General features: G+C 37.6%; 1 protein-coding gene across 6 annotated transcripts in view; it reads right to left on the bottom strand.

The window, feature by feature from the left end:
- The window catches only part of dlg2 (discs, large homolog 2), a 142,013-nt gene that overhangs the window by 36,479 nt on the left and 86,800 nt on the right, over positions 1–18,734 (bottom strand). For 3 of the 6 annotated variants that reach the window (XM_079448653.1, XM_079448654.1, XM_079448655.1), the window contains 8 exons: positions 18,404–18,528; positions 15,635–15,804; positions 14,653–14,789; positions 13,885–14,029; positions 13,236–13,401; positions 8,025–8,084; positions 6,666–6,824; positions 344–500 (listed from right to left, as the gene is read on the bottom strand). In XM_079448653.1, the coding sequence (XP_079304779.1) occupies positions 344–500; positions 6,666–6,824; positions 8,025–8,084; positions 13,236–13,401; positions 13,885–14,029; positions 14,653–14,789; positions 15,635–15,804; positions 18,404–18,528 (1,119 nt within the window). The remainder of the gene's footprint in view (positions 1–343; positions 501–6,665; positions 6,825–8,024; positions 8,085–13,235; positions 13,402–13,884; positions 14,030–14,652; positions 14,790–15,634; positions 15,805–18,403; positions 18,529–18,734) is intronic. The other 3 variants (XM_079448658.1, XM_079448657.1, XM_079448656.1) reach the window with 1 other exon arrangement.

Below are 18,734 nucleotides of genomic sequence, written 5' to 3'. Positions count from 1 at the left end.
ATAACTAAAATAAGACTTAAGAAGTGATGACATCACAAACATATAAACTTACAAATCACTAAAGAACATTCAGATCTATAGAAGGACTGCTCTTTTGCTCAAATTGTGGGTAATATCACATACAGACATACAAATAAAAATGTGTCATCTGAATATGATATAAATCACTTTAGTTACAAACATCTGTCAAATGCATACATGTAAATTTAGATCAAGCTGGGACCAAATACAAAGAATTAAGAAACAATCCTAAAAACATAAAATCATGACACAGTCAATAATGTATCAGACATCTATTGTCAGACAAATGCACATATTCTTATTCATTTTTGTATCTACTTACAGATAGGATCTGATCTCCTCTCCGCAGCTCTCCGCTAAGGTCTGCAGGCCCTCCTGCGAGTATGAAGGACACAAAAATGCCTTCTCCATCTTCTCCTCCGACGATGTTGAAGCCCAGTCCGGTCGAGCCTTTGTGCAGGACGATCTTCCTGGGTTCCCTGTATACACAGTTTAGGTAATACATCAGTTCGGAGTCCGTAGGGCTCAGCATCTCCACTGTCACGCACGCCAACTACTTTGTAAACATACACATGCAAGAAGCGCGTGCACATGCGCATCCGAGCTCTTGGGTTGGTCCGAATGGTCTACGATGTAGTCGAGCACAATAGCTGCACCTATTGGGGACTGCTCCACTTACGTGCCATTTGTCCCATTTCCGACCCGTTTCCTAGATACGTAGAAGCGCTCTCACACACATGCCCAATCCCACTATCACACACTATTTATATGCTATACGTTCTTTATTATAATGCTGGTAATAAAATCAAACAGGAAGTCGGATGTAGTTGAATGCATCTGATGGCACTGTTGTGTGATAATTTTTGTTATCTAGATATTGAGAAAGCCATTTGGTTTGAATTGGACTGTTAAAATGCTTTCAAAAAGTCAGATTCGGCTGCTGCCTTTTGTGAAAGAATCCTGGCAGTGTCAGGTCACGACTCCTTCAAGTGTGACCAATCAAATGAGGAGATATCTTGAGCTGCGACACTTCTGTCACATCCACTTGAAACATGGATATTAACAATCTTGAAAGTTTACAGATGATAATGCAAAGAGACGTGAGATGAAGCTATTTTGGAACTAATCTGTTGGTGCAGCGTTACTTGACCTAGTTGTGAAGAGGCGGATAGTGCAAGGATTGACACCTACATCTCCAACATAAGCACCAAGTTTGGATGGCATAAACATGGCACATGGCTTTCCAAATGGGGACATATATTATCTTAAAAACAAATATCTGAAACTTCATACAGTATATCACTGGATATTTCCAACTTTACACCGCACTGCTCTTACAGTACCAATCTGCATACACACATTCAATGCTGCTGTTTCAACAAGAAATCTAATAAAACAACATTTATACATTATAAAAAAGATTTCATCACATAAGGTCTGAAGTTCGCATAAATCTGAAGTTCATCGTGTTCCTCCTGCTACGATCAGATCACATGTTTGGTAGTATTTAATGATAGCCTTTTGTGAAAAAATTCAAGCACATCACAAGACCTCTAAAAAAAGATGCCCTATAGTCTTCACTCTTAAAGGGATAGTTCCATCATTTACTCTCAGTAATCAAGTTGTTGCAAACCTGTGTCAATTTTGTTGTTCTGCTAAACACAATGAAAGATATTCGGAAGAATGTTCGTATCCAAACAGATCTGGGGCACTATAGACTTCCATAGTAGGAAACAAATACTATGATAGGTAATGGTGCCCCACTGTTTAGTGTCCCTCATTGTCTTTTGTGCTCAACTGATGATTTTTATACAGTTTTGGAACAACTTGAGGTTGAGTAAATGGTCAAAGAATTCTCAGATAAACAATCCTTTTAAACAGAGATGTATTAAAATGCATCCATGCCTATCCATTTGGACCACTAGATGGCATCCTTATCCATATTTAGTTTTTCACCCAGACTCAATTTGCTGGTAACCCAAATCACAGAATAACCGCAAGTGGAATATTCAAGAGAAAACGTTCTCTGGTAAAATTTATATTTGTAATATTTTTAATACGGGTAATATTCACCCAAGTGTGAAATTATAAAAAGGAAATTAAACATTACAAATAGATCAAAACAAAAATGCGAGAGAGACTCTGAAAGGCCCTTTGATCTTGCATGTTTTTAATATTCACTCCCGATTATTATTATTAATATCTTGTTTTGCTGTAGCTCTGCTATCACTCCTGAGCTTTCAAATGATACATAAGCCACTATTTAATTATATTCCACCGTTAATAAAGGAATGATATGTAAATGAGCACAACTGTCCACAACTCATGCTGATGATAATGATATGTAATAATATGCTGATGAGAAGCTATTTGGCGCTGCCTCAGATGTGTATAACACCCTGCTGGCTATAAACTCCCTCATTAAACTCTGTCTCTACAATCACCTTCCCTACATTCATGTTTCTGTGCAAAAATCTCTCTCTCTTGGCCAGGTGCAATACTCTGATATCTGACTCTCTCGATGCCCTCCATCAGACCTGGATCACAACAACCACAATTTATCTTTCCAAACTCAGAGCCTAATAGGAAAAGAAACGAAAACCGATTACGCTCATCGTGAATTCTCCCGGCCTCCTGTATTCTGAACGTATACCTCCAGACGAGAGGGGCGGATCACCAAGCGAGACTGGTAATATGTCGCTTCTCTCGCTCCATTCTACCACCGTAAGGGTATTAAAATATGATAATGTGTTGGCAGCCTTTGTCGTGTGATAAATAAGCTGTCGTTTCTAATAGGCTGACACAGCTGTAGGATTGCAAAGCAACTACTGGGTTTTCAATTCCAACACAATCTACCTGCGTAATGACCCTCAGTCTGAAGAGAACAGGGCGGGAGACTAACACATTGCATTGCGTGTAAACGTAGGAACACTTTAATAGATTAGTTTTTTTTAACGCTGGCTGGATCAACAACAGAGAATTTTGAAAGGGTTAGAAGATTTCATTTGTGTTTCATTTAAGTATCAACTTAGTATGAGATATTTTCTCTAAAAATTAATTGGGGGAAATACAAATATAAACGATTGAGGCAATTGTTCAAATACATTATATTACATTGTTAAATTACATTACATGCATAAAATACATTTTTTTTAAATACATGAGCTCTGAATTCTGTCAACATTTATTTACCCTCTTGTCATTTCAAACCTGTATGACCTGTATGACACAAAAGAAGATATTTTGAGTAATGTGGTACCCAAACCACGGTGGTACCCATTGACTTGCATTGGTTTTGTGTCATACATTAAAAGTGAATGGGTACCGCCGTGGTATGCTTCCTAACATTACACAAAATGCCTTTTGTGTTCTGCAGAAAAAAAGCCATGCAGGTTTTAAATCACAAGAGGGTCCGTAAATGATTCGAGTATTTACATTTTTGGGTGAACTATCCCTTTAAAGATCCTTTTTATCTTCACTTCTCTTTATCTTCCCAAATCATAATGTCCAAAAGTTTCGACCTCTAAAGCAATACTACGAATATCTTTGTCTGACTTCTCTCAGGCTTTGTCACTCCACGGTGCCAATCTCAGTGCAGCAGATCAATATGCGCCATAAAACATATGAGATACCCCTCGACACAATCAATAGACTTTCATCAGATTCACAGATTCAGAGAACACGCGCAGAGCAATTTAGCTGTCATGCAGAAATGTTGAGACACGTATCAATACTCCCATATCTTCCTCGAGAGCACTCTCTCTCAGCAAGAGAAGCGACTGGCCTTTTTTACTTCCTCGGCTCAATAAGAGTCTCCAGACAGCAGCCGCTTCTGAACCTTTGACAAAAAGAATCACAGCAGTGAACTCAGCAGATAAAATCGAACGTTTTCAGCCTCATTTTCTGTTTTAAAGGGCAGCTCTTGGGAAGTTTTAAAGATGACACAGTGGCAAACGCTGAACTTTTGATATTAAAGAACGGTAGTGTTTTCTCCCGCGCAAACCGGTAAATCCTGGGTTCATCGTGAGAGTTACAGTCCAAAGCTGAGGGATTGACAGAAATTGTACTTGCGGATGCATTGTAAGAGAGACTGAAAGAGAGTAAAGAGGGTTTCATGATTTGCAGTTTCATTGGAGCAAATGTCCCACAATGCATTGCAAAGGACACCTAGGGAATTCACAACAAACCAGCGAATGTGGTATTCATCACAATAAACTGCCTGTAAACAGCCTTCCTGGGGAATTTATTGTCTATAGAGCATGCTTCTCTATTAAACACCCAAGACAAAAGAATACATGAAACAATTTAACGTGTCTCCTGATGATTCTTTTATATTATAAAAATATATAAATGTTAGTTAAACCCAGATCTTAAAGGAATAGTTCACCTTCAAAATAAAAATGATCATCATTTACTCCCTGTTGTCATTTTAATCCAGTGTGTTTTTCTTTCTTCACACAAAAATAAATTTTGAAAGATGCTGGAAACCAAAAACCTTTGGTCCCCATTGACTTCTATTGTATGGACAAAAAAACAATGCAAGTAAATGGGGACCGACGGTTTTCGGTTACCAACATTATCAAAAATGTCTTCTGTGTTCAGCAGAAAAAAGAAAGTCATACAGGTTTGAAATGACAAGAAGGCAAGTACATTTTGAAGGTGAGCTATTCCTTGGAACAATCTGTATTCCTCTCCTACAATAAATGCAAATTTTTATAAAATAAAAACACCTGTCAATCTTGGAGACACACATTTCATAAATCTGTCAAAAACGAAATGAAGCTAGTTTATCCTCCTCTAACCGGAACACAATTCATACAAATCAGAGGTAACAAAATCTTGTGGGAATTGTGATTTATGGCCCATGTCACATAAAAAAACATCCACATAACCAAAATGCAATCAGTATGCACCCAGTGCTTTTGGCTCCAAACAAAATTGTTAATCACGAGACAAACAAAACAATGACATCAGATGAGTGAGTGCTTCTGTCACTGGAGATCAGAGGAGGCGGTTTTGGGTCCCTGCTAAACACATGTGGCGCCGGGCCACTGAAGTGTCCAAAAATCACTCTTGATTTAGCAAGCCAGCTTTATCTGTTTAAGCAAATTAAATTATGTGAGGGATGTTTCGGAAATTACAGCATCCTCTGAGGCCGTCCGAAATTCTCTAAATATGCTGGCAAGGATTTCTCTCTGAGAATCATGCTTGAGGCTGTCAAATGAGATCACATGAATGTTTGTGCACTACAGCCAAGTGCCCAAAGGAGAGAAAAATGGCAAACTTGAATATCTCAATTGTTTCTTTTAAACAGTACTGAGATTAAATAGAGAGCAAATAAGTCTTCTGGGTTGACACATTCTCAAGTATGTTCATTATTAATCCAATACTTTCCACATTCTTTTTTTTCTTACTTTCGGGCACGTATATAGAAAATATATTGGTGCCACAGACCTTGCCGATTTCACAGAACTGCAGCTTGACACACACAAAAACAAAACCCTTTCATTTCAAAAGCCTCATCCAAACTGCCAGACCCTGAGCATGAGAAAGAGTAAAGCATCACAGATGTTATTTGACATTTTCATGCATGCTTTTTCGCAGTATGCCAAGTCCTCAGGATTTAAGCGATGCATTAGGATTTAGCAGCCCTACCGCGATGGCGTTCTGAAATGCAAATCAATTCAAATCCCAGAGAAGCCAATTATATGGTACTTTAGAATTCATAGTGTAATGAACTCCAAAACGAAAATCTAAACAAACCTGTAAACAAAGCGTGCCTACTCCGACAACGTTATATGCAGATTTAGAAAACATTACCCGGAGACACAGAGGGTCTCTCACGTCCTGCGGAACATTTCCACTGCGACCAACCCCATGTTTACACTCATATTCGGACTATTACATTTACATCCCCAGTCATTTAATCAGTAAAATGAGAGACGTTACCTTATCTCTAATAAAGTTATATATCCAATTTAAGATAAAAGCTGCTCCTCAGAGCTGAAATGAAATCGGTTAAACAGGAAACAAAGATCAAATCAATTCACTGATAGAATTCTTGATTCACTAACGTCTCACACTGATGCCACAGGCTTCCGCATCATGTGCAAGTCAATGGACAACACAGTTTAATAAATTCAATTAATTGATGGGACGGAAGAAAGTGCACAGAAGGAGCAAAGACCTGATATGGTTAGTCTGTTGCCACGGATATCTAGCAATTTTCATGCATATGTCCTCTAAACAAACTAAGAAGTCGAAGAAATCGAAATGTTACAAGATTCATAGCTACTATTTTATTACTAAAGTCAACATGAAGTTCAGTTAAAAAGTATTGGATATACAATTTTGGACTATTATCACATTTTGAAACAACTTTAATACGTCATCACATATTACTAAAATCAACGTAATAAACATTAATTTCATGTTGACTTTAAGCATTGCAGATTTTAATAAAGAATAAGGAATCACGTGGGCAAAACATGCATAACTAGTGTCTGATAGGTGGAGCATGCACATTATTCCAAATGATAGAGGGCATGCAGGTGAATTTAAATAGGGGTGTGGCCACACAGGTTAGACATGGACAGAGTTTGCATGCCTCGTACGTGTCCCATGCAGAGCGCTGTGATCAGTACCTGGTGATCTCGGAGTCAGGGAGCAGGCCTACGTGATAGTGAGGAAAGTGAGGGATTGAGTGCATGGGGCTTTTATCAAACTCCACGGGGGAGTAGAGACGGGGAGAGGGGGCGCGGTCACTCAGTTTGTTCACGGTGCTGTAAACTGGCTCGGGCGGCCTGGTGTGAGAGAAAGAGGGGCAGAGAGTACAGAAGCAGGTGTTAGTGAGCTAACGCAGACTGATATATTGGTCAGGCCAGTTAACTATCTGATATTTTGAACTGTGCTTTCTTGTCTCTCAAGAGAAACAAACGGTCAGTTCATTTGCAGTCAGTTCCAAAATGTAGCAATGGCTTTCCTAAAGTATCTAATGGACTTTTCAAATATATTATAAAATAGGTTCGAATCGAGCTTAAAATGTAAAAATGCTTGAATAGAAGATACATAATAGTGAAAATATAATAATTCTGAAACCTTCCCATATATATATTTTTTTTTTAAATATATTATTATTAGTCATCCTTTTGCACTGGGTTTTGCAAATATCTAACAAAAGTCAACTTGTCAACTTTTAAACAATATTTAATCATTTTAAAAGTTCAGGGTCCCTGGTTACATATAAGGTTACATTTTCAGATAATTTATTAAATTAAATTATCTATAATATTGATATAATATTATGTTATGGTGAGTTGAAAGTTCAACACCACTTAGAAAATGCTTGTTAGAAATTGTCAAAAAAATTCAAAAAATAGTTTTTTATTTTGAAGCAGTCTTTCTTTCACTTTCTATTAATCATCCTATTTTATTTCAAAATAATTTCAGGATCGGATTTTAAATCCCACATTTTCAATGTGCTCTCAGACCTTTCCATATTCTATACAACTTCCATCCACCCTGCCTTAGATACCTTTATCAGCAAAAGGCATTAACAAACCATTATCAGTCGACCACTAATAAAAAAAGCTAAGAAGAGAGTAAGAGAGATAAAGAGAAGGTAAATCACGGTAGTGAAAGCATGTAAATTGAATAAGGAAGGAACTGTAACTTGTTAGCCTAACATTGGTAAGTATATTAGCTTTGATCATTAATTTCTGAGCTCTGTTTAAACATTGACCATTTTAGTTTCAATCTTCAGTCAACCCTCAGATGCTCAAACGTTCCTTTAAATTCAATTCATTTCATGTTCCGTGTTATTAAAAACAGAGCTGTGTAGATCCATCCAGAGACATCTTAATTTGTATTTCATTTCCTGCCTCACATTTGCAAATTACAGTTTTATAAAAAAATTACGGAAGAGCATTCAGAGGGGACATGTTGTGCAGGAGGACACAAGTAAACCTTCAGTACCCAAAGCAACATCTCACCAAGATGCTCACCTCAACTGGAAGTGCTGGGAATCAAACCTGTGACCTTCCATCTCATCTAATGAGGGATTTCTGATCGAAAACACACATTGGTTAGCACGAAGACAAAACATAAAGTTCAAAGAAAGGTACAAATATGCTGATATGTGTATTTTAAACTGTTGTATTCAGTACTTGTAGCATGCAAACAAAACAATGACACAAACAAACAATACAACAAGCCCCCTTTTAACAACATAACTGTTTTTGACAGACATCTTCACATACAGTCCAAAGAAACTATTTCATTTAAATAACTAGTCTATTTAAATAACAAATCTACAGTCTCTTTCCATCTTTCTTTCTGTTTTCACTGTGTTTACTTGAATTGGACCCATCTTTAGCTTTAGCGCAATCCTTTAATCTCCAATTTGCCTTTGCCCTTCATACAGGGTCACATTAAGCTAAATAAAAGCATGACAGAACCTTTATTATAAGCCTTGGCGCCCTCTGGCTCTTAACACTGACAGCAAAGCGCAGAGATGATGAAGTGGGAAGAAGCACACAGACTCGCATTAGATCTCATGATTTCCCTGAGGTGCAAGGATACTGTTAATCAAAATTTCTTGAATCAAAATAAACAATATTTAGTTTAACTTTACCACTGTCTGGGAATAAATAACTAAAGATAGTATCATGACTACATTTTTAGAGCTTGAAAGTTTTATCAAAATGCTTTATAACGTATTCTGTTATAGTGTTGGAATAGATGAAAATTAACAAACAGGCACAAGAGTCAACAAAACACTGCTTGTTTAATTATGTAGTGCATATCTGTGCTTAAGGTTCACTTTATATGCTGTACACATCTAATAATGAAGTGTACAGGTCAGCAGAAGTGCGCTCGTAGTACTAAGTGTTCATCTGAGGTAACACTTATAAGTGTGTATGCAGGGCCGATGCGTGGCAAAATGACCAGAGCGGCGCCAGCCGAGAGAGCAAAAAGAAAAGCTAAATTAATACTCTTAATGCGTCAATTATGCATGTGTAACAGAAACTAGCTAGTGTGATCTGTGCAGGTAAACTTCCCTCCATGACTTCAAGAGATGCTCCTACAACTCATGTCAGTGCCTGTGGCCTTGTTGTTGGTGCACCTGCTTACCACGCTAGATTCATCACCTGTTTTAAGTTTGAATCCCGCTCGAGCGGCTTGCTTTTTTTAACCATTTTACTGGTAACACGTGCTGTTTTTGACTGCTTTCAACTAAGTGAACTGCTAAGTGTGTTTACTGGCACTGTGAGTAGCCCATGCCATTGAGAAAATCCAAAATAATACAATAAACCTTTATTTGTGTCCCTACAGCATTTGAACAGAGGTTAACAACATATTTTAAAAAGCTATCTTATTAAAATGTATCTTAATAATAATAATAACGAAATATTTGTTTAATGTGCTCTAATATTAAAATACTGTATTATTGAGATTACAATCTGTTTTATTTCATTTTCAACCTTATTTTCATACAACGAGGTCATTAGAAACATTTTTATTACAAATATTTGTAGTTGTTATTTATTTACTTCCTATTTATTCCTATTAATCACAGTTCATGTTATATTTAAAAAAATAATTTGTCTTTTAGTTCATTTTTTCAGATATTTGGATTAATTTATTTTGTATAGGGGCACAATCTAATATCTTGCCTAGTGCACCAACTTGGCCGGGCCTGTGTGTATGTGAGCGTGCAATGTTCAGTTTTATTATTCATTACGATACTTTGACTGTGTGTGTGCTGCCTTTTGCTTGACTGAAGCATGTTTAACATATTATTATTAAGGTGCTATGAGGCTCTTTTATTGATGAAATGCTACACAACCAACTTCAATACACTTCCTAAACATGCACACTGCATTCGCACACTCCATTTATCCTAAATGGTAATGACATGTGTTCAGAAGCACGCATAGAAACACACATACACGCCACATTTCCCCCATAGACTTCCGTCTACTGTCACACCTAATTCATTATTCAACTTCTGAGCTGTAGCACAAGTTCACATTTATTATGCAAATCCACATAAAACGCCTCACTCCATATTTCCGATCATTTCCTGAGACTATGAACTTAAAGATATTCGGGTCACAACACACTGCCATACCATATTACAGTCTTCATCAAGACCCTCTTCGGTTCTACGGAGCTGAACTGTGAAGAACAGAGATCTTACGAGAGGGCTTACGTTTACGCTATGTGAACCTTTTACACGAGGAGAGAGGAGGGGGATTAATCCATCTGTCTCATCTCAGCAAAAGGTCACGCTTTTTGTTTAGCATGCATGTTCGCTGGCACGTTTAGCATTTGTAAATGACTCGGTGAAACTGTGAAAGTTTGTCACAGCAGGATGCCTTTAACTGTGCTGCTCAGTGGGAGACTTTAATAAGGCTGTTAAACAGTTAAACAGGTGGAACTTCTTTAACAAAAAATATGTTTATTCAAGTGTGCTATAAGCCAAATTAAAATAATAAAGTTTACTTGAAGTCTCATATGAATGTACTTCTTAGAATATACTTATAATTATACTTTGGTATATTTGTCTAATTTGGGCAGTACAGTCTAAATATGATTGGCCTCTACTCAATCTTTTGATCTAGATATATATTTTAAAAAGTGTAATGAGGAAACATAAGAGTATAAAAAAAGTAAAAAAAAATACATTTATAAGTTTGATGCTAAGTTCACTTAACTTAATTGAAAGTATACTTCAAGGTGTGCATTTATAAACTAAAAAATCTGTTACAAATATTGAACAAGTAAACTATACTATACCTATAAGTGTAATTGCAGTACAAACAAACCTAAAGAACATAAACTCTAAGTTAATTCTGTTATACCTACAGTATACACTAAAGAATGCTTTCAAAGTATGCCTATAGTATACAATAAAGTATGCTTTCATAAACCAAAAAGTGGATGAATTTGCCTTCACGTGCTCTTGGAAATTCGTCAGTTCCCACTTCTGAAGTCATGATTCCGAGCTGACTTTGTTCAGGTGTTTTGTGGTCCGAATAAATGGAAGACGCCAGATTCAAGCTTGCGTGTGTCTGGGGAAAATCATAAACGGTAATAGTTCTTAACCGTACTATACTGTATAGGTTAACCACACTATCTAGTCAGCTTGCTGACTATTCTGGAATATTGGTGAAATACATGCTTTTTTGTATAAAACATGTACAGTAAGTATGTACTAATTTAACGACAATACAATGAAGCTGTTGCGGGAAAACTAATCAATCATATCTGTCAGAGCTGAAATCATTCTCCCATCCCCCATGTTTAAAGTCCGCCCATCTCGAAATTATTTCCCAACTTCGTTGGTGGAAATCGTGACATCAAAGGGGCGTTAATGTGTCATTTTTACCCAAGTCCCAAGCTGTATAGAAATAGTACACTCACAAGTATACTACTAGCACATTAATATTAGTATCCTTACAACGTAAAATACTGTACTCAACAATATACAAATATAAATAAAAGGAGCTTGAAGTATAATTATTTATTTATTATTGTAGGAGTTACAAATGTTCCACAGCCAGTGTGATAAAGTTATGGGCCAGTTGGCAAAAGTTAACGTTGCAATTGTAATAAAACTTTGTTTATGTTAATCAATGGACAATCAATGATTATTTTCAAGCAATTAAAATGTGTTGCAACATATGCAAATGTTACCTAGCAAAAGTGTTTGTTTGTTTATTTATTTACACTTTTAACCCTATTTTTTCAAGTTGGAAAGTGAAGTCTGTTATGTTTTTTTATTAAGACTGAAAATGATAAATATACTTCTAAAGAGATATTCCTCTATGTTTTTCTTAGTTGACCGAGCATGTAAACATCTTTAATCCTTACAGCTGAGCTCTGTATGTTCAGCTAAATGTTTCCAGTAGGCTAAAGTAAGAGGGTTTGCAGGTAAGAAGACCTCCCCTGTGAAGGATTATTATAATTCCGGTGAGCCTAGGTTGAGGCAATAGGCCAATAAGGCCAGTGGAATTCTGGGATTCTAAGAAAGATCCTCTTAGTTCCACATGTCTAACAAATAACTGTCCAAACTAAATAAACACCAATACTAATGTGATAGCGATGCCTTACACAACACTACAACCACACATAAACAAACCAGCAGATGTGTTAAGCAAAACTAAAGCCTTCATTGTCGTACACATCTGATGATCTCTGCGATTCTGAATGCACTCTATGCATGCCCTGCTGCTTACGTATTTCCGCCCATATCTCAGTTTTGCGCAGGCTTCCGGTAAAGCATTCTCCCTTAGCAAAACGTGGTCCTAGCGTGGTCTTTTTTCGCATATTGTATTAGCATATTTTGATTAACTACCGATTTAATTTAATTATATTATATATACAGTATATATGAACTTTTGTTGCATACCCGTTTTATATATTTTATCAATACATCGGTGTAGTAATGAGTTCAAGAAGCTTTAAATACCTTCGTCGTGAAGGTGCGACGTCTCAATATTGCTGTGTCCTAACGGCAGCCCATTAAAACGTTAGGCAAGCCTTGGTTGTAAGCACGCATTGGAAAGCACACCGGAAGCTAGATCACAACTGAGCCTAAACGCGGAAGTGGCCGTGCATATAGAGTGAATTGTCTTTTCTAACTTGACAGTTCTTAAAGAAGTCAAGAACTCCTTTGTTTCAGTTCTGGCTGTGTGCTTTAGTTTCAACCGTGATTCCTTTCTCGAAAGCTCCAGGAAAGATGTTTAGTATTCACATCACAGAGTGCGTCGCAGTGAACCAAACACATCCCCAGCCCTGCGGTCCTGAACATATGCTCCGTCTCAAAATACACCCCTAATGCACAAACAACTTCACACCGCCTGCGCGCACCCACATCATGACGGATCAGAGAGCTGCCGAGTTTTATAGTAATAGTGCTTGCCTCAGCATGTTCACCCGGCTCGTATAAACACAAAACTAATACGACAACACATTCATAACAAACATCTCAACAGGACCGTTTAAAATCCAGGAACAGAGAACAGCACGGAACTAACAGGACAGGAGGGAATCAGGCAGGGGCAGCAAATCCCAAAACAATCCCATCACCAGGCGAGATGATGTCCCTTGATTGTCTTTTGGATTTTCCACAGGACATACGGAGGGAGAAGGGGCTATACACAGTCTACCTGTGGGCAGTGGTGTCTGGTAGAGAGGGAGAAAATTACCGTAGGAAGGAAAAACCATCCAACCTGTTAATGTCCTCTTCCCCCAGCAAATGCTTGGGCAGGGGGGAATATCGGCCGGGGGAGATGGGCGGAAGACTGGACTTATATTCCAGAGTGCCGTTATTACCGAGGGAAGAGATATGATTATCCATAGCGGGTGAGAATGCTGTAGAAAAGAAAGAGAGAGAGGGATTTATTCAAAGCACTCTATCAATTTCTATCAATCGCTGGATAATCATAATGTAAATCAACATTTTAGCCAATAAATCAAAACCACAACAAATCTTTCATCCAAAATAAAATCATAACTTTTCAGTCTTATCTTGTTCAAAACCTGTACGACTTTCTTTCTTTTAACAATGTTGGCAACCAAAGAACACAGGCCTCCATTCACTTCCATTGTATGGACACAAAATTATATTCAAAATATATTTTCTTTTGTGCTCCACCAAATAATAAATCACAAACAGCCTTTGAATGACATGTGGGTGACGACATCATTTTTATTTGGTTGGTTAGCTATTGCTTTAACTGACTAATAAATATCTCTATAACTCCATCACACTACATTCCAAATATCTCATGCATCATTCTGGTTTAAACAAAGCTTCGCATTACATAATGAAGAATAAACTTAAGAGTAACTCACAGTGTGTGATATCGGGAGGACCATAGGGGTCTGACAGATAGACACTAGTGGGTTTCCCAACCTTCAGGTAAACCACATCTGATGTGTTCTTCAATATGGCCACTGCTTCTTCATGGGTCACCTCTTCCAGAGTGTAGTTATTCACCTGGGTGAGAGAAAGAGAGAGATGGTAAACAGGGAATCCGGCATTACGTAAACAGTTACGCTCTAGTGGTCAATGGCGAATCAGAGCTGCCAAATGTGTCCTGCCCAATGGATTACACACTGCGCTGATCTTGCTAATTAAATTAAACTCGGTCTTAAAAGAGTTTAACAACCCCCATGGATTAAAAGCAATGGAGTTTGACACGGATACTAGAGCGAAACTTCGAGAATGTAATCCGCCTCTATTCGTGCAGGGAAATCAATGCATGAATGCCGTGACTCATAGTTGTGAGGTGAAATTTCTGTCATCATTTACTCACCCTGTTTTTATTCAAACCTGTATGACTTTTTTTTCTTCTGCATAACAAAAAAGAAGATATTTTAAAGAATGTAGGTAACCGCACAACCGTTCGTTATGGACTTGTTCTGTATGAACCAATGCAAGTCAATGGGTACCGCTGTTGCTTGTGTTCATAAGGATTTGAAATGACGAGAGGGTAAGTAAATGATGACAGAATTCTCACTTTTGGGTGAACTATCTCTTTATTCTGAAGAGAAGAAAGTATTATAACATCAAGATTATTAAACACAGGCCCTACTGTGCGTGTTTGTGTATGAACATACCATGAGCAGTCTGTCTCCAACCTGCAACCTGCAGTCCTTCTGCGCCGCACCCCCATCAATGATTTTAGTGACATAAATGCTGTTATCTCCAGGGATGTGCTGGTTGCCCACACCGCCTGCAATGCTGAAGCCGAGCCCTGTGGGAATTTAAGAAAGGATAAAACCGTTAGTTGGGTCCCTATAGACACAGTGCCAGCAAAGTCCTTCCTCTAATTTATCATCCCGCCTCATCCCCTCAACCGATAACAAAACAGAATCCACAATCTATCCGAGTGTATCTTAAACTATGGCACCGTGGTTTAACATCCAGAAGGCAATTTATTCCCAAAAATGTTTCAAACGTATTTCCCATACAGAATGAACGAATGTAGTTCAACGCTCTTGGACACTGTTAGCAGATAAATTGGTGACATCATAACAAATAGCATTTCAGGGAGTATTTTGAGGGCCAAAAGTCCCCACACTCATTCGTTGACTGTGAATAAACAGTGCTAAAAACATCCAAAAGCAAGGGCTTTCATGCAATATTACATACTTCCCAGTCCCCTAGAGGAGAAAATAAGTGTTGTAGAGAGTGTTAATGGTGTTATGGATTTGGAGCTTACATGTCACCCGAAGCGCTTCCTACAAATTTGTGCAAGTACTGCTGTGTGCGCTGAATAATGCATCAAAGTGGCAAGTGTTTTACAGGATATTACTATGTTTATTGTTCCCTCCAAATAACCAACAAAGAACAAAATAACTGAACCCATCAACATGATCTTGATAAGTCAGCCCCATTTGTTTATTTATGTGTTGTGGTCAGAATATGAGTTTGTATATGGGCAGGGTTGGAGAAATGTCGAAAATACCAAAAAAGTAACAAACCATTGGCTTTTTTCGGTGTTTAAAGAAACAAAGAATGCATGAATTTCAATGGTATTTACCATCGATAAATTGAAGAGACAGTGTAATCTTTTAAGCAAAAGTGTAAAGTGTAAACCTTTTGGTCCTTTTATGAGTTTGATTTCAGTGACAGTCTCCAGCATGGGTCTCCTCCTGCGCACGTAAAGTCGCACAATCGATCCGGCAGCTTTCAGCGCCTCGACCGCCTTACTGTGAGACACCTCTGAGACGTCTGTGTCATTCACTCGCAAAATACAGTCGTTCACTCTGCAGAAAAAAAGAAGAGCGAGAAGTTAGTTATCTGAAGTCCTTGCAGCGTGATGAACCTCCTGCCGAGAGTTCCAGATCATGGCAGCCTGTGGTCCAAGGACAGACATCTCCTGGGGCATGTTCACACAGAACAGCTGAGCCCCGGCAAACATGAGCACACCACACACACGCGCATGTGTACATATGCAAAGCCCTATAAAGCTGTATAATGCTGAATAACTAAAGTTAGTAGAGAACAACTTCTTCAATCTGAAAATATGATAAAATAGACCAGTAATGTGAGATCTCACAAGAATGCCAAACAAGCGGATCGTGGGTAGTAGAGGTGGGTAATAATTAAATTTGATCTAAATTTATATAATAATATTTTTTATTTTAAACGTACACGTTTACGTTAAAGAACACGTATGTACAATGCAATCAAATAAAATGTGTCAATTCTCTATAAGCTGAGTATGAACTAAACCACAATGATCACTTATACGATTAAATTCACGATGAATCAGGGGCTTCTGCTTCCAAGTCTTCCAAAGTCAAACAAGGGTAAATCAGAATAAAAGCTACGTAACGTTATTGCTTTCGTAAATGCTGTTCACTTCCATCTCACAATAAATCTATCTCAGCGTACTGGCAAATGTTCAAATTGTCTTACTCTTTTAAGAGAGAATGAAAGAGACAGACAGACATGGAGGGATATCAGAATGCCAAAAAGGGTAATGACTCGGGCTGGGCAGAAAAATCGAAAATGCGGGCGATTCAATATTGATTGCCGAAAGCCGTCAATCGATTTTCTTTCTTTCGTATTTCCGCAACCACTGGACATTGATTAAGGTGAATGTTATTGCTACTACCACCCACTAGATGTCACTTTTACGACGGATGGATGTTACAACAGGGAAGGTATCATTCATTAATTTCTTAATTAACATTGCGGATGCAGGTGTGTTGTCGAATTAAACATCATCTATGGCAAGCTGAATTAGCTTTTAATCATTCTCAGGATATTAATATTTGATATAAACAATTCAATTCTAAAAATTTGAATTCTTGATATCAAGAATGTCATTTCTACTAGTAACAATTGCTATTTTTGAATCAGTAATTACATTTTCACAAGTAAAAATGTGAATTCTTGATATCAAGAAATAACATTTTTACTAGTAAAAAATGTATTGTTGATATCAAAAATGTATTCCCTGAGTCTGCCGTAATAACCTTCACAAAAAAGGCAGCGGTTCATATGATTGCAGCCTCTCTTAACAGCTTATTTTCTGACATTGTGTTTGTTATATTGTATCTCAAATGTAAATGAACCTGATCCTGTTTGATAAAGGTATGCAACTGTTCTGTTTCGATATACTTAAGAGTGTTTACAGTTTAATATACAAATGTGTGGCTTTTCATTTTTGCAATCTGAAATTTTCCCGAATATTATTGAGGGAATATAAAAGAAAAGCAGAGCGAGACAAGAGGCTATGGCAGGCCTGTCATACGCAGCTGCTGTTCAGAGTGACGCACAAGCACACATGTGGGTGCATCTCTCCAGCACAATTTAACAATGCCGTCCTGTAATAAAACAGCCCTCTCAATCAACGTCTGATCTCAAACACATCCATCTGAATGAAATTGAATCGAAACTCTGTAGCTCACTGCTTATCAATGTAACAGCCTTCTACCTGTTCAGAAATAACCAGAGGAAATTTTGTTTTGTTTTATTTATGCAAAAATTGCTCTTTTGTGCGGTAGCTCAGAGGCTTGTATTCAAAGTGACCTCAAAGTGAGTGCATTCAAACTATACGTTTCATTTATATGTGTGTTCCTTGGAAATCAAACCCATGATCTTGGCATTGCGAATATTAAACTACAAGATCTAAAATATTTGAGATTGTAGTCTTTGTTTCGACTCTTATATCCAAGCAAATAAGAAAAATGTAAGATATATTATTGAGCTCTTGTCTGAAACTAAGAGAAGATACAGTACATGTATGCAATTTCAAGGGATATGACATTTCTGTACAAAATATTTATTTTCCATGAAGCAGAAGATACAATAGAGATATTAAAGAGATCCAAGTTTTGTCTCATTTTTATTTACCATGAGTATGCAAAACATTTAATGCTTTGTTATAATAAAAAGCCATTCAAAAAGGAAAAATGTAGAAAAGAATCCCTGAATCTTGTGTTATACAAAATATATTGTTTAACAATGTATTATTTATATTCTTTTTTTCACTGATGATTGACATGATCTGAAAGTGGTCTGGTGAGCTGGGCTGGTTAGACCTGAGACCTTGCAGATGGTAAATTTGTGTGTGTGGCTGTCAGCACAAAACCTAAGTTAGTTCAGCTCTCCAGAGGGACATTAAGACGGTGATGAACAGCCAGTTTCAATCATTTACAGCAGGGAGAGATATAGATGGGAAAGGAAGGAGGGCAAGAGTGGAAGAGAACGAGAGAAGGACAGAAAGAGCAATAAGCTACATCATTACAAGTCAGCAAAAAAAGATAGTTGCAACACATTTTATATTTGTTCTCTTAAAGCCTTGCATAGTCAAGAAATGTGAAAAGACAGGTGTGTTATGAAACACGTGCCCACCTGAGCCTGCCGTCTTCTGCCGCTGCTCCTCCAGGGATTATCTTGGTGATGAAGATCCCGGGGTCATCGCCAATGTGAGGGTTATCTGTACCACCTGCTATACTAAACCCCAATCCAGAGTTACCCTGAGGAGACACAAACGTGAAATTCATTGATCATGTACTTTAACATTAAAAGTGCTTGTTAGAACGTCCAACCCATTTACTCTAGTGATGTCATTTCCTGTTTATGTACTGTACAGTTCATTTATAGAACTTATGTAAAGAACTGAAAAACAAAACTGAAAAAGAAGATGGCGGAAAAGCTTAAGGTTATTTTTATAAATGATGCA

Source organism: Barbatula barbatula (assembly GCF_947034865.1).
Source record: "Barbatula barbatula genome assembly, chromosome: 24".
Classification (NCBI taxonomy): Eukaryota; Metazoa; Chordata; class Actinopteri; order Cypriniformes; family Nemacheilidae; genus Barbatula; species Barbatula barbatula.
Note: the sequence above shows the minus strand (reverse complement) of the source record. Positions and strands in the feature narration are given on the sequence as shown.